The sequence below is a fragment of the Panthera tigris genome, chromosome F2 (assembly GCF_018350195.1).
Source record: "Panthera tigris isolate Pti1 chromosome F2, P.tigris_Pti1_mat1.1, whole genome shotgun sequence".
Taxonomy (NCBI): domain Eukaryota; kingdom Metazoa; phylum Chordata; class Mammalia; order Carnivora; family Felidae; genus Panthera; species Panthera tigris.
Window position 1 is genome coordinate 37,877,201 of NC_056676.1, and position 13,712 is coordinate 37,890,912.

Below are 13,712 nucleotides of genomic sequence, written 5' to 3' on the forward strand. Positions count from 1 at the left end.
CTTCAGAAGAAACATGACCAAAGTAGAGACCATCTTCTTTGTAAGAACCAAGGATGGGAGAATAAACAGAAGATTGAGGAACTGGTGCCATTTCTAGCTTTTCTCCTTCATCTTTGCACCCAACAAAAGAGCTATTTTTTTTTTCTTTTTTCTAAATAGCAAGTTACTCAGTTGAACACATGGACCAAAGAGTATTTTAGTAGGATGGACCAAAGAGTATTTTGATAGGATGGTGAGAAATAGATTTGTATATTAATATTTAATTTAATTAATTAATTAAAAATGCATACATGTATGTGTATACACACACACACACCCCTAAGTTAGAATAAAGAAGTCATTCTTTCAACAATGAAAAACTAAAAGGTTAATATTCCAATTAAGGAAAGTATTTTAAGAACTTGCCCCAAATCCTAGTTTTATGAGCAAAAGAGAAATTTTTAATTTTAGAAATTTTTGTTTAGATTTTCCAAAAAATAATACTGTTATGTTCCAACTCAAGTATAGCCCTAACCTGTAACTGTTGTTTTGCCTGTATTCAGTAATTAATTCATCCATTCATTCATTCATTTATATGCAGTTAGGAATTTTTTTTTTTTAAAGGCCAATTCTCTCTCCCTCATGATTGCTTTGCTCTACAGTGACCATAATCACCGGGCACAATTTGGGTTGAGAATATCATTTTAAGCAGAAGCCAGTTAACCATGAAAACGAGACATGAAAATAAATACATAAAGTTTTTCTCAGGCAAGACCTATTCTTCTTCCTACCTTTGCTGGTCTGGTAGCCTATGCAGTGGGAGACTAGTAAGAGTCTTTTTCTTTGGTAATACTTTTAAACTCTTCAAACAAAGGAGACCATTCGTTTTCATTATTCTCTATCCACCATAAACAATCACTTTATATATGAGTTCGCTTTTCAAATACTACTTAGCCATTAGCCAATTCATCTCTAAAGATGTATACCCGAGATTACTTACCAGGGGGAGAAGTCAGATGACGAACAGGTCTTGCTGGTTGAAGCGGTTTACCAATCAATTTTTTGGTTTCCATTATCACAAAGACCTTGAAGTTCCATACTTGAAGAGGGAAAAAGACATCTGATCTTTTTGACATGATAATCAAAATGCTTTAACAAATTTTATATATATATAAAATACATATACATACAACATACATATATGTGTGTGTGTGTGTGTGTATATATATACATATATATATATATGTATATATATATACACATATAAAACCACAACACTCATTTGAAGATACCTACACCTTATAAGTTAAGGAGTTAAGGTGGAAAAAATCACAAGCCCTTAAAATAATATGTGACAATCTTTATAGCATCTGTCACGATGGAACATTCCCTCTTTTAAAACATTTTACTCCTTTAACTTGCCTGACTTTTCTTTTGGTTTCCTATACCTTTGACTACCTCTTCTAACTTCCTTAGCTTATTCCTCTTCCTTTCTCCAATGAAATTCAGGAATTCTTCCAAATTTGGCTTTGATCCTCTTCGTTGACCTGATCTACTCTCCTCATGATTTCAACTACCTATCTACGTGATAGACATGCCCTAATTTATACATATAGCACCTACCTCTCTTTTAAATCCCAGTTCTACTTTTCTAAAGATATTTCCATTTATATCTTATCACAGACACCTCAAATTCAACATATCCAAAATCAAATTCATTACTTTGACTCCAAAGATGCTCGTCCTCCTGTAGTCCTTAAAGTCTTCACCAACTCCATCAGACCAACTTTGGCTAAATAAGATCTAAAATAAAAGTCTCCACACCATTAGTCTCTTAATTCCTGTCCATTCTACTTCCAAACTATTTCTCAAATCTATTTTCTTCATTCTCGCCACTACTCTTTTGGTTCCACAATAACTCTGAATTCATCTCCCTGATCACTCAGTGGGATTTAAAAACTCCCTTGTCTCCCTATGTTCCTGGGACACAGAGATTATGCCCACATCATGGCATTAAGAACATTGTACTCTACATAATGGCTGTTTGTCTTCCATACTTGGCAAAAGTGAGGAGCAGATTCTGTAACTGAGGAACAATATTTTCATTCACCCCCTTTCCCTGGCAACTAACAGTACCTGGACTGGATCCAAAGTAGGTGCTGAACAAATGGGTAAATATAACCTCTTTCTCTCCAAACTATGATCCCTTTACATACACACACCTGCTTAGAAAATGTCAGTTCCTCATCACCTCCTGGATTACTCATAATAGAAACAGAGGCCAACATCCATGTGTCATGCAGAGTAAACTATTTACCTAAGTTATGTTATTTAAGATTCAGAACAACTCTATAAGTTAGGCACAATGAAGAGTGAAATCTCAGGTCTCAGGTGAGCCTACCTGTTGTTAATATTATGGCTCCAGCACCTAGTTATATAACTATAGAAAACAGTAGCCTCTACCTCCTAGGTTTGATGTGAAAACTAAATTATATGTATAAAGTATTAGCAAAATGTCTGGCACACAGTAAGAGCTCAATAAATGTTAGCCTCATTATTTTTTAATAATACTAATTTTACAGATAAAGCTTAGAGAAATTAGGTATCTTGCCCAAGATCCTGAGTCTAGGAAGTGATAGCATGCCATGTTCACGCTTCTGGCCAAAAAGAATCAAGAATCTCCCCAACCATTTTCCACCCCATACCCAGCCAGAACTGAACAGGTTCGTACCCTTATGTGCTCACAAAACAACCCTGTATCTACCCTCTTCCAATGTGGTATTTACTGCACTAGTCGCAATTATCTTTTACCTGACCGTTAAATTACAGTTCTATCACATAGGTCTATCACCAGTGTCTACTACAGTGTCTAGAACACTGTGGGTGTTTAACAGATTGTTGAATTCACAAATGTTATTTTGTTTTACCATATACTTATACATTCCGGAGTTCCTTCACTCTCCCTGCTGCTCTTCTCCCAAAGTGCTATTCGTTTTTCAAGACCAACATCAAGTTACTTGCTTCGAAAATATTCTCATGTCTCAACAGTAACGTTAAATAAAATAGTTCACATGAAGCTTTCTAGTTCCTAACAAATAGTTGACAGTAAAATAACAATAATTTATTTTTCCTCTTCCACTGACCCCTACTGTATTTTATTAACTATTCTAAAATGTACCACAGTACATCTATTTCATGTGTTTGATTAGACCGAGTTAGCTGACACTGAAAAAACTGTATCTTATTTATCTTCGTATCATAGTACCTGCAACATAATTGGTTTTACTAAATAAATCTATAAATTTAAATACCTTCTAAATATAACTAAAACCTTCTGATGCCTGAATAGGATATAGCTTTTCAAATTATGATGCCTATTAAGACAAAACTAAAAATAAAATTCCACCTGACTTTATATCTGCTTATCTAGAGACAAATGTAACCATATGATTTTAAGCAGATCATTACCTAAATGACTGTTTCCCTAAGTATATAATAGGGTTAATAACTCCCTGTTAGCTCCAAAAACATACTTTTACCTATTTATAAATGCCTCGGGACATTTTATGCTAAGCAAAGTAAGTCAATCAGAGAAAGACAAATATCATATGATTTCACTCATATGTAGAATTTAAGAAACAAAACTGATGAACAAAGGGGAAGGGAACCAAAAAACAGGGAGACAACCCATAAGAGATTCTTAAATACAGATTAAAAGCTGAGGGTTGCTGGAGGGGTGTTCGGTGGGGGGATGGGCTGAATGGGGGATGGGCATTAAGGAGGCACTTGTTGGGATGAACACTGGGTGTCATATGTAAGTGATGAATCACTAAATTCTATTCCTGAAATCATTATTACACTGTATGTTAACTAAGTTGGATTTCAATTAAACAATAAGTAAAAAAAAATGGCTCTAGACATTACTCAAATGTTAAAATCATAAATTTATAAACAACTTCTCAAAGTTAGCACTGATAACTAAGTGCAAAAACAGTTACTTTTTTCCTGAAGTTTGGAGAGCCAGCTAGTATTCCTCATTAATACCTATGGAGCTTTTGCGATGTGTCTCTTAACTGGTATTTCAACATGGCTATTAGCAACCTTCTAAACAAAACTCATGCCGTCCGTACTTTTTGGCAATACAACTTTGATATAATAAGAAACAAGAAAAATCTTATAAGCATATGTAGCAAAAAAATATTTCAGACAAATATTTATTGAACATTTTCTATGTGGAAAGAAAATCTTAAATAAGGACCAAAAAGCAATCTAATGTTGTGTTATTTAATGTTTATCCTAGACATTTTAATTAGGACCCTAATACTAGCATGTAGTAACTTTCCATCCTGTTTCCCATATGAAACTAATGAATCAGAATACAATAGAGTACTTTGGCACACACTTTCTTGTTTTTCACTGCTCAGCTGAAATTGAGTTGATAGGTTGTAAAGTTTTTTCCAGTTGCTGAGCAATGCAAATCCACGGTATTCAAACTAGGGATTTTCAAGAGTTGGGGAGTTACAGAACTATTATATGATTTTGCAACACAAGTATATAAACAAAAAATAAAAGATCTTTTAGTATCGCCCACCCTTTCAATTTATAGGAGGAAAAATATAGCAAAGGCTCCAAATACATAAATTCCTATCAGTTAAGAAAATGAGAAAAGATGATGTCATATAGTATTTAATTTTTTAAGTAAACTGTGTCTGTATAGAGACACTGACATTATAGAGAATAAGTTTGGAATTCACAGTATACAACAGCATCATGTCTTAAACAGTGTTATTAATGGAAAAGGCAAGTATTTACATTAATTATTACAGTAATTATTATTGAAAAACTGAATCACAGGATTGAAATCTATGAAGGACAGGACTCCACAAACCAAAGCCTAACTCTCGGTTTAGGTCAAAAATCATAAAGATTTAACTACAAAAATATTATACAAAATAACTTCAATCTTAAACTAATGCCTGCTTCACTCACCCAATATAGAGCTCCAAAAGTTTCCTTTAAAGCTACTAATACTACCTAGGGTAGGCCTTTATGGTATCAACTGTTACAAAGGACAACACTTGCAGAAGCAAAAAAAATCGTACTTAAAACACTGGATAACAAGTAGTTGGCCAATCATAGAGTTGTCTTTTAAACTATGAATATATAGCTTTGTGGTATATTTTTTTAAAAAAGCATTTTGATCCACTGTCTCAAAAATTTCATTCTATTAACACATGCTGAGAACTAGCTACTGAATAGTTTTGTTGTTTTTTTTTTTTTTTTTCAAGTTTACACATAGTTAACAAATCATCTCAAAAAGCCAACTGCCATCTAGGAAGCTTCAGTTGCCATTCTACATGTAGCAATACTAAAGTATATCTCAGGTCCCTTTTCTGTTCAAAAAAAAAAAAAATTCAAACTAAATATAAATCCTAAGGACCCACCAATGTCCCAGACCAATTGGGACATAATCTTACTATGCAACGTATGCCATTCATTTTTTTATTAAAACTCCATTTTTGAGGTCCTATTACATGCTAAATGCTTTACATATGTTATTTCATTTTGAGCCACACATTAAATACTGTAGAGAATCACTATTAGTCATCTTACAGATGTAAAACCTGATGCTCAGAAAAAGAAGAGAGATTCCCAAGATCACCTAGTATATATATGGCAAAAATGAGGATTTAACTATAAAGTTCATGCCCTTGTCTCTAAACTTGCATGTTTGGTAAGTAAAAGAAAGACATAGGACTCTCTACTATTCCATATGGACACTGCATATATGGGTTTTTTTTAAATGAATTAGAACATTTATACATAAATAGACTTGCTGAATAAACTAACATATATAAATAATTTCCATTGCCTCAATTTATAATTTTTCTTAGAATACTAAATAAATTACACGATTACTGTGCTTTCCTCATTCTGTAGACATACTATAACAATGCCAAACTTACCACGGGTCACAACTTAAGAAAAATACTATGTACTGTATTTAGAAGCTGGATACTAATAATTTCCAATTTAAATTCTCTATTTCTTTAGAAAATGCTGATGATTCTGCTGCAATTAATAAGATCATACAGATGAATGAATAAAGAATATGTGATATATATATATATACACACACACGCTTATATATACACACATACACACAATGGAATATTACTCAGCCATAAAAAAGACTGAAATCCCCCCCCCACTTGCAACAACATGGGTGGATCTAGAGTATAATGCTAAGCGAAATATGCCAGTCAGAAAAACACAAAATACGAAATTTCACTCTTGTGGAATTTAAGAAACAAAATAAATGAACAAAGAAAAAAAAAAGAGATTAAAAAAAAAAAACCCTACACCCTTAACAATAGAGAACAAACAAATGGTTCCCAGAGGGAAGGTGAAGCAGGGGCATGAGGGAAATAGGTGAATGGGATTAAGAGTCACTTATCTTAATGAGTAATACATGGAATTGCTGAATCACTATGTTATACACCTGAAACTAACATAACACTGTGTTAACTACACTGGAATTAAAACAAAAAGAAATACAATCATATAAAATTAAATAATCTGAGAAGTGGAAAGACCATGCCTTCATCTACCTCATGTATATGTCCCATGTGATAATCAGACAGGATTTAATCTCAATTTTCAACTTCAAAATACTATTATACTAAGTTAGGATTCCTTGAAACCAAATGCTCTTTGCAAGTAAACAGCACAGAATGATAAACTGATAGATGAAAATAATATTAAGGAAATACAGGGGAGTTAAGACATAAACCGATTACGACTTAGGTGATAAAAGATATTTTATATTCCACAAATCAGGCTGCCACACGAGAGAAAAATTTAAACTATCAAAAAGTTGTGAGAGCGTTCCATAAAATACTTTCCATTTCATACCTTCTCTTTAAAACTTACCAAAAAAAAAAACTTTTTGGTCTGTGATGTACCTTGCAATACAAACAAAATTTAACACTTAGGTAGGATAAAAACTGTCCAGATAATGTGCACTTGTGGTCATAACTGATGTAACTGTCCTTTTCTTTAACTTTGCCTAAAATATCAGTAATTAAAACCTCTTGATACAAATATTGAATCATTATGTCGTAAACCTGAAACCGTTAGATGTCAATTATATCTCAGGTTTTTTTAATGGTGTATCTTGACTTAACAACTTCTGCGAAATACCTTCAGTTACTTTCACGAACCATTTGATTCTGCGAATTAACCGTATATATGTTTCTTGGCTCTCTTTTTCCTATTGGGCTTTCTTTTTTATTGTCTGTAATTTAATCTAATTAATTATTGATTTACTGTTGAAATTTGCCTCAAATTAGTAGTGATGGTGCCAGGGTATGGGGGACAAAGTCTTCAAACCATCGCACCACCAAGGACCAGGTCCTGGGACAGAGGGCGCTATGTACTTACTTTTTTCTGGCGTTTTTGTTTTTTGTTTTAATTATGCCCTCAGCAGTGTAACTCTCCCTCGGCCCCTGGCCCCTCGCCCTTCGCCAGGTGTTCCCACAACAGCCACCACCCTTTCCTCCCAACGGGCTCGCCCCCTTAGCACTCTACCACCCACCTAGGGGGCCCTGGGGGGCCTTGCCGGGATTTGTCCCCCCCCCGACCCCGGGGATCCCCTCCCTCACAACTCTCCCGGGGTCCGAGCTCCGAGAGGGCGCCCACCGCCTCCTCACACCCCGGGCCCGACTTCTGCCCCCCACCCCCCAGATCGGTTCATCCTCCCCAGCCACCTACCGCCTCAAGATCGGGGAGGATTTCGGGGCAGCAGCGTCGCCGCGCTCAACCCAAACGCGGCGGCCCAGCGCCCCGCTGCCCGTCGGGGAACGGCTCCCGCCGCGCGTCCGCTCGAGGCCGGGGGCGGCGGCAGCGGAGGCGGGGCCGACTGCGACTCCGAGGGGCGCGAGGCGGACAGGGGGCGGGGGCGGGGGCGGGGCCTGCGGTGCCGGGTCCGGAGCTCGGCCGCGCGGGGCCAGAACCGTTAAGCCGGCAGCGCGCGCGCCTCCCCGGGCGTGCTGGGCGAGCGGGGCTTCTGGCTGCCCGCGCGCAGTGCGGAGGAGGCCGGGGGTGGCCTCTCCGAGGTGCTGGCAGGCTCGCCCTGGACGGGGCGCGCCCGCATGAACAGCCTCCGGGACCCCAGTCGGCGGCCCTGCTCGCCGGAGACGGGGAGACGCGAGGCGAGCCGCCTGCGCCGGGCGGGCGTCGGGCTCCAGGCAGCGACTGTGAGCGAGGCCGCCTCTGTGAGCGAGGCCTCCCGCGTCAGAGCTGCCGGCCGGCCCCGACGGCGCGGGCCGCTCTCCCCGCCGAGTCCTGCTAGGATTCGAGCTGCCAGCAACGGTTACCTTAATCTCACTCAGACTGCCGTCCCCAAAGACCAAGAATGGTTGAAGCACCTCCATCCGAATCTTTTGTTTTCAGTCTTCACCTTTATTCTTTCATTTCATTCGCCCCTCTGGGTGCTGGCAGGAGACAGGAGGTGTGGGGCGGCTGCCGGGGGGAACGGGGTAGTTTGGTCGTCCCCGGGCTCACAACCCGGCGGGCGCCTGCGCTAGCTGGCACTTGGGGGGTGTGGGGGGGCGTGCTAAGTACTGTGCCGGAGGAGCAGATTTAGGCTGGGAGCGCAGTACCTGACTCGGGGCTAGGGCGTCGGAGCGGTTTTCAGAGCTGGGCCCCTGGTGTGTTGCATTTGGCCCGAGGAAAGAAGGCAGGAAAGGAGGGGAGGAAGTGCCCAAGGCAAAGTGTCCAGTGTGGGGTACCTGGGGTTGGGAACGGATAGTGGGGAAATGAAACAGAAGAGGACATGAATTAGGTCTTAACTCTTTCTTAGTTTGTCCTTTTGAGTATTTTGCAAGATCATTCTGACAGCCGTTATGGAGGGCAGATTTTGAGGGCAGGGGGATACAGCAGTGTTAAATAGGCCCACGAGGAGGCTTCCTGGGAGGCATTTGCAATGACTCCAGTAAGAAATTATGTCCTAGAAGTAGCGAAGATCTGAGAGATGTTGCTGAAGTGAAATCAACATTTAGTGACAGATTGGACGGAAGGGTGAATAAGGGAATCTAGGTAACTCGTGAGTTTCTGACTTGGGCAAACAAGTGAATAGGTGGTGGTAACATAAGGTAGGGAATGCGAGAGGCTGAACAGATTTGGGGAGGGAAATGATCAATTCAGAGTGGGACTCATAAATATATTATAATGGGATATTTAAGTTGAGGTATCCAAACAGCTATTTTAGAAATACAGAAAATATATAGCCATACATACATATGCCTATATATATACACACACATATGTCATAGGCATTTAATGGACAATAACGGAATATTAGGAAAGGGAGGTTGATTGAGAAAATTCATGAATTCTGGAAGAAGTATTTAGAGAACTCAAAAGACAAGTAACATCCAAAGGAGGTTGTGTAAAGGCAAAATAAATCTTGTCTAGAATAGGGTAAGAAGGAATGCCTCTCTGAAAAGGGATCATCTAGGTACACGTTAAAGCTGATGAAGAAGACTAGGAAAAAAAGTGTCTAGGTTAGCAGAATTCAGATATTAGTGCCCTGGGGCAAGAAAAACAAAATTTGGCAAAGTTCAGAAACTGATATGAAATCAGTATGGCTGGACAAGAGAAAAAGCAAGAAGAGAATCTTGAAGATGAGTTTGGAGAGATGGGAAAAGCCAAAAGCATACAAGGTTTTGTAGGTTCCAGTAGGGAGGTTTAATTTTATTATAAGAGCAATGGGAAACATTGAAGGGTTCCTGTGGGGCACTAATGTGATAGGATTTACCATTTTTAAAAAGGTATGGTTTCAGAAGCACTTTCATGCAATGTTAAGATTTTGCTATTTAAATGTTTTAGAGACAGAGACAGAGTTCTAGCAGGAGAGGGGCAGAGAAAGGGGGACAGAAGATCCAAAGCAGGTTCCACACTGACAGGCTGACAGCAGTGAGCCCGATTTGTGGCTCAAACCCACAAACCGTGAGATCATGGCATGACCTGAGTGAAGTCTGACGCTCAACTGACTGAGCCACCCAGGCGCCCCCAAGTTATTGCTATTTGGATGTAGAAATAGCTTCCAGGAATACTCCTACCCCTACTGAGACAACTTACCTGGCATCAGAACCTAAAAAGTGCAGGGTCAGAGGCACGGAGCACCAGTAGTCTGTGGACAATGGAATCAAATCTTTCCAACACCCAGATGTAGAAAATTATAAGTGTAGGATTCAGTTCTCATCTGTAGTCAAAACAGAAGTTTTCTTCAAGAATATATTTAACAATATAACATATACATTTATATATATCACACAATAAAATTAGTTTGTATATATTACTATATGAAATCAATAGAAATTATTGTGACAAAAAAGTGAACCAGATGAAAAAAAAATTTTTTTTGATCAAACCAAAAACAGCACGACAGCGAGACAGTGTGAGAGCGGGGGAAAGGGCAAAGGGAGAGAGGAATCCGAAGCAGGCTCCACATTAAGTGTGGAGCACGATGCAGGGCTCCATCCCATGATGCTGGGATCCTGACCTGGGCTGAAATCAAGAGGCACTGAGCCACCCAGGTGCCCTGAGACACATTTTAAATAGAAGTAATAGACTCCAAATTTTTTTGTTAATTGAAGGAGAATGAATCCTATAAATACACTGAAACGTTAAACTTGAAAAAATTTCTTGTTGATTTGAGTAGAGATACTGGCATCTACAAGGATAATCTAGAACTGATAATACCCTTCTATGACAACAGCTTGGCAACAGGTTAGTGAGTAATTTCAAGAATATTTAAGGTTAATCACACTGATCAAGAAAAACTTGAAATGTTCTGAAATCACTAAGCTCACATAAGGAACTCCACAGGTTTCCCCAAAATTAGCACTACTAAAAACTGACATTATTGCTAAATAAGTTATGATTGAAATCAACTTCTCTAAATTTTCAATAATAAAAAATAAATTTTGATCAACTATGCTGAAGATATTACCAAACTATTTACTTTCACAAAGAAAATGTGTTACAAAATTTTCAAAGGAAGAGTCAATCAAAATACATAAAAGTTAGGCGCCTGGGTGGTTCAGTCCATTGAGCGTCCAGATCTTAATTTCAGCTCAGGTCATGATCTCATGGTTCTTGGGGTTGAGCCTGGAGTCAGGCCTGCTTAACATTCTCTCTCTCCTTCTCTCTTTACCCCTCTACTGCTTTCTCTCTCTCTGTCTCTGTCTCTCTCTCTCAAAATAAATCAACTTTAAAAAAATACTTCGAAGTTAAAAATATAGGTTAAGTAGAGGGGTGGTTCAGGCAGTTAAATATTTTTAAGGATTTTTTTAATGCCTGGCATTTGTCAGTCAGCTTTTTAAAATTTGTAACTGGTTGTCATTGCATTGCTTCTCTCATTCTAAGTAAACATTCACTTTGGTTTAAAAAAAAAAAAAAAGGTTTGGAGAGCGGATTGAGGGAAAACAAGAGTGGAAATAGGAATCCCAATTAGAAAGATCATAGCTCACAATTAAATGCCTTTTATTAATCGTAAGTAGAGGTTTTTGTTGCCATTACATTTCATCTCTTATTCACAGTACCTTCCTTTTAAGTGAATAAAACCCTATATGAGCACCAATAACACACACACAAACCGGTTACCTGCTTTCATGAAATGTACGTTCTGGCGAGGTCGCAGATTCACAAACACAATTCTAATTCAATAAGCTAATTGTGAAGATAAAGGCACTCCCAGTGTGTACGTGTGTGCCTGCGTGGTACTACTTTTTAGCCTAGAGAGTTGGGAAAAGCTGAATAGGGCAGCAATCATGGAGTGTTTACGAAATGATCTCCTTGCTAGCCTCCTGCCAGTAGTCTGCCTCTCATTCACTTCTTCCACATTTACAAAGCATTTTACGGATACATGTACACACAGACGCACACACACATCATCATGACAGCAATACATGAAAAACCATAGAGACTTGGTTCTATTCATCTCAGCTCAGGAAAACACCACCACCACCAAAAACGTTTTGAAGACCTATGGCTGTTAGATGCCAGTCGCTGAGGATACGAAGACAAAGTGAGATAAGACTCAGTATGACCAAGGAACAATCGGCAAGATGAGAAAGATAGTCTTAAGGGTACCTGTAAACTAATAAGTAAAATAGAGAGGGTGGTATATGCAGTAGTTAGAAGTGTATACTTAGCACAGAAGTTGTACAAGGAAATAATTCTATCTGGGGATGACAGGAGGAAGAGGGACCATGAAGAGTTCCTAGAGGCGGTAATGCCTGAGCAGGATTTCCAAGGATAAAAAGGAGTTTACCAACTTAGGGATATGCCATGCCGCCAGAAGGACATGTCCAAAGGCATACAGAGATGGAACAACAGTGAATACAAAAAACACTAGTAATTCAGTACTGCAGAAACACAAAATAGGAGATGCTGCTTGAGTCAGTGGTTCAGTATTAGGCTACAGAAGTATGGTCTTTTGTCTCCTAAAGGGTACAGAGAGACATTGAAGGACTTAGACATGAAGGACTTTAGACATGACAAGATTGTATGTGTGTTTGGAAAAGAATCACCCAAGTAACTGTTTAAAACAGGTCAAGGAGAGGGACAGGTAGCAGGCAAACCAAGAACGGCAGCAGAGAGATCAATTCATAGACTTTTACGGCCCCCCAGGCACTGCTGATGAGAGCCACAAGTAAGGTAGGTAGGGGCACGAAGAAAGAGAAGTGCATGTATTTGAGAGAACAAAGGAAACCGGATGGACTGTAAAGGGTAGGAGAATGAGAAGTGAAAATGCTGAGGCCAGTTATTGACGTGGGCAGCTAGATGGATAGAAATAATGACAAGATATTGTGAGTTCCCTGAGGAGGAAAGAGGGAATGGGATGGATCTAGAGGGTAGGTGGAGGGCGGGGACAAAGGAAAGAACAGTTACGATAAATCATCTGCTATGAGAGGAAGGGGGGTCTCCCGTGGAAAGTATGATAAGGGGCTATAGGACTTTGAAGTTTGCAAATAGTATCTGTGGGAAATTTACACAGAGAGCCGGAGACAGGTACACAAGGCTGAGGAGTAGCTGAAGGTGAAAACTAAAAACCTGTAGTGGTATTAATCTGTGTGGTTGTGGGATTCATTGGTAAATATAGACAAGACGATGGAGTGGAAGAATAAGAAACTGGAAGTGTTGAAAGTGGTATTCATGAATAGTGGTACCAAGAGAGTGAGAAATTTATAAGAATAGAAGAGGTATATGTCCAGAGAGTGGACATCTGAGTGTAAGACTTTAGAGATGGAGTGGTTCTAAGTATGAGCACACTGTACAGCTAGAGGTGAATAGCAGAAGTGGAGCAGAGGTAAAGGTCATTAGACTCGAGGGAATCAGAACTGAGTCCAGACCAGAGCATTACCATTCACATTGACGCTTAAATCAAGGGCATATGGTAAGAATGAAAACCAGGTACCGAAGTCTACATTGATTATGGGAGAGGGAAAGGAGATTTACAGATGGCAGATGGTAGGTAGAGAGGATCTTTTAGAGGAAGGAGTAAGGCAGGTGTTCAGGAAAAAGCCAGGAAAAAAGTAAAGCATTGTATGAGCTAAGGAATTCTCTACACGTATCCCAAGCTTACTCTTCCTAAAAGCTTAAAAACCAATAAAAATGTAACACATTTTTTCCACATTTAAATGTCCAATATCTTAAGCCGAAGG

General features: G+C 39.1%; 1 protein-coding gene across 1 annotated transcript in view; it reads right to left on the reverse strand.

Annotated features, from left to right (window-relative positions):
- CF2H8orf88 (chromosome F2 C8orf88 homolog) overlaps positions 1-8,188 on the reverse strand; it is a 36,880-nt gene extending 28,692 nt beyond the window's left edge. Inside the window, exons 1-2 of the mRNA XM_042973445.1 lie at positions 7,753-8,188; positions 980-1,078 (exon numbers count right to left, since the gene is read on the reverse strand). Of these exons, the coding sequence (XP_042829379.1) occupies positions 980-1,052 (73 nt within the window). The 5' untranslated portion in view covers positions 1,053-1,078; positions 7,753-8,188. The remainder of the gene's footprint in view (positions 1-979; positions 1,079-7,752) is intronic.
- Between the last annotated feature and the right edge of the window lie 5,524 nt (positions 8,189-13,712).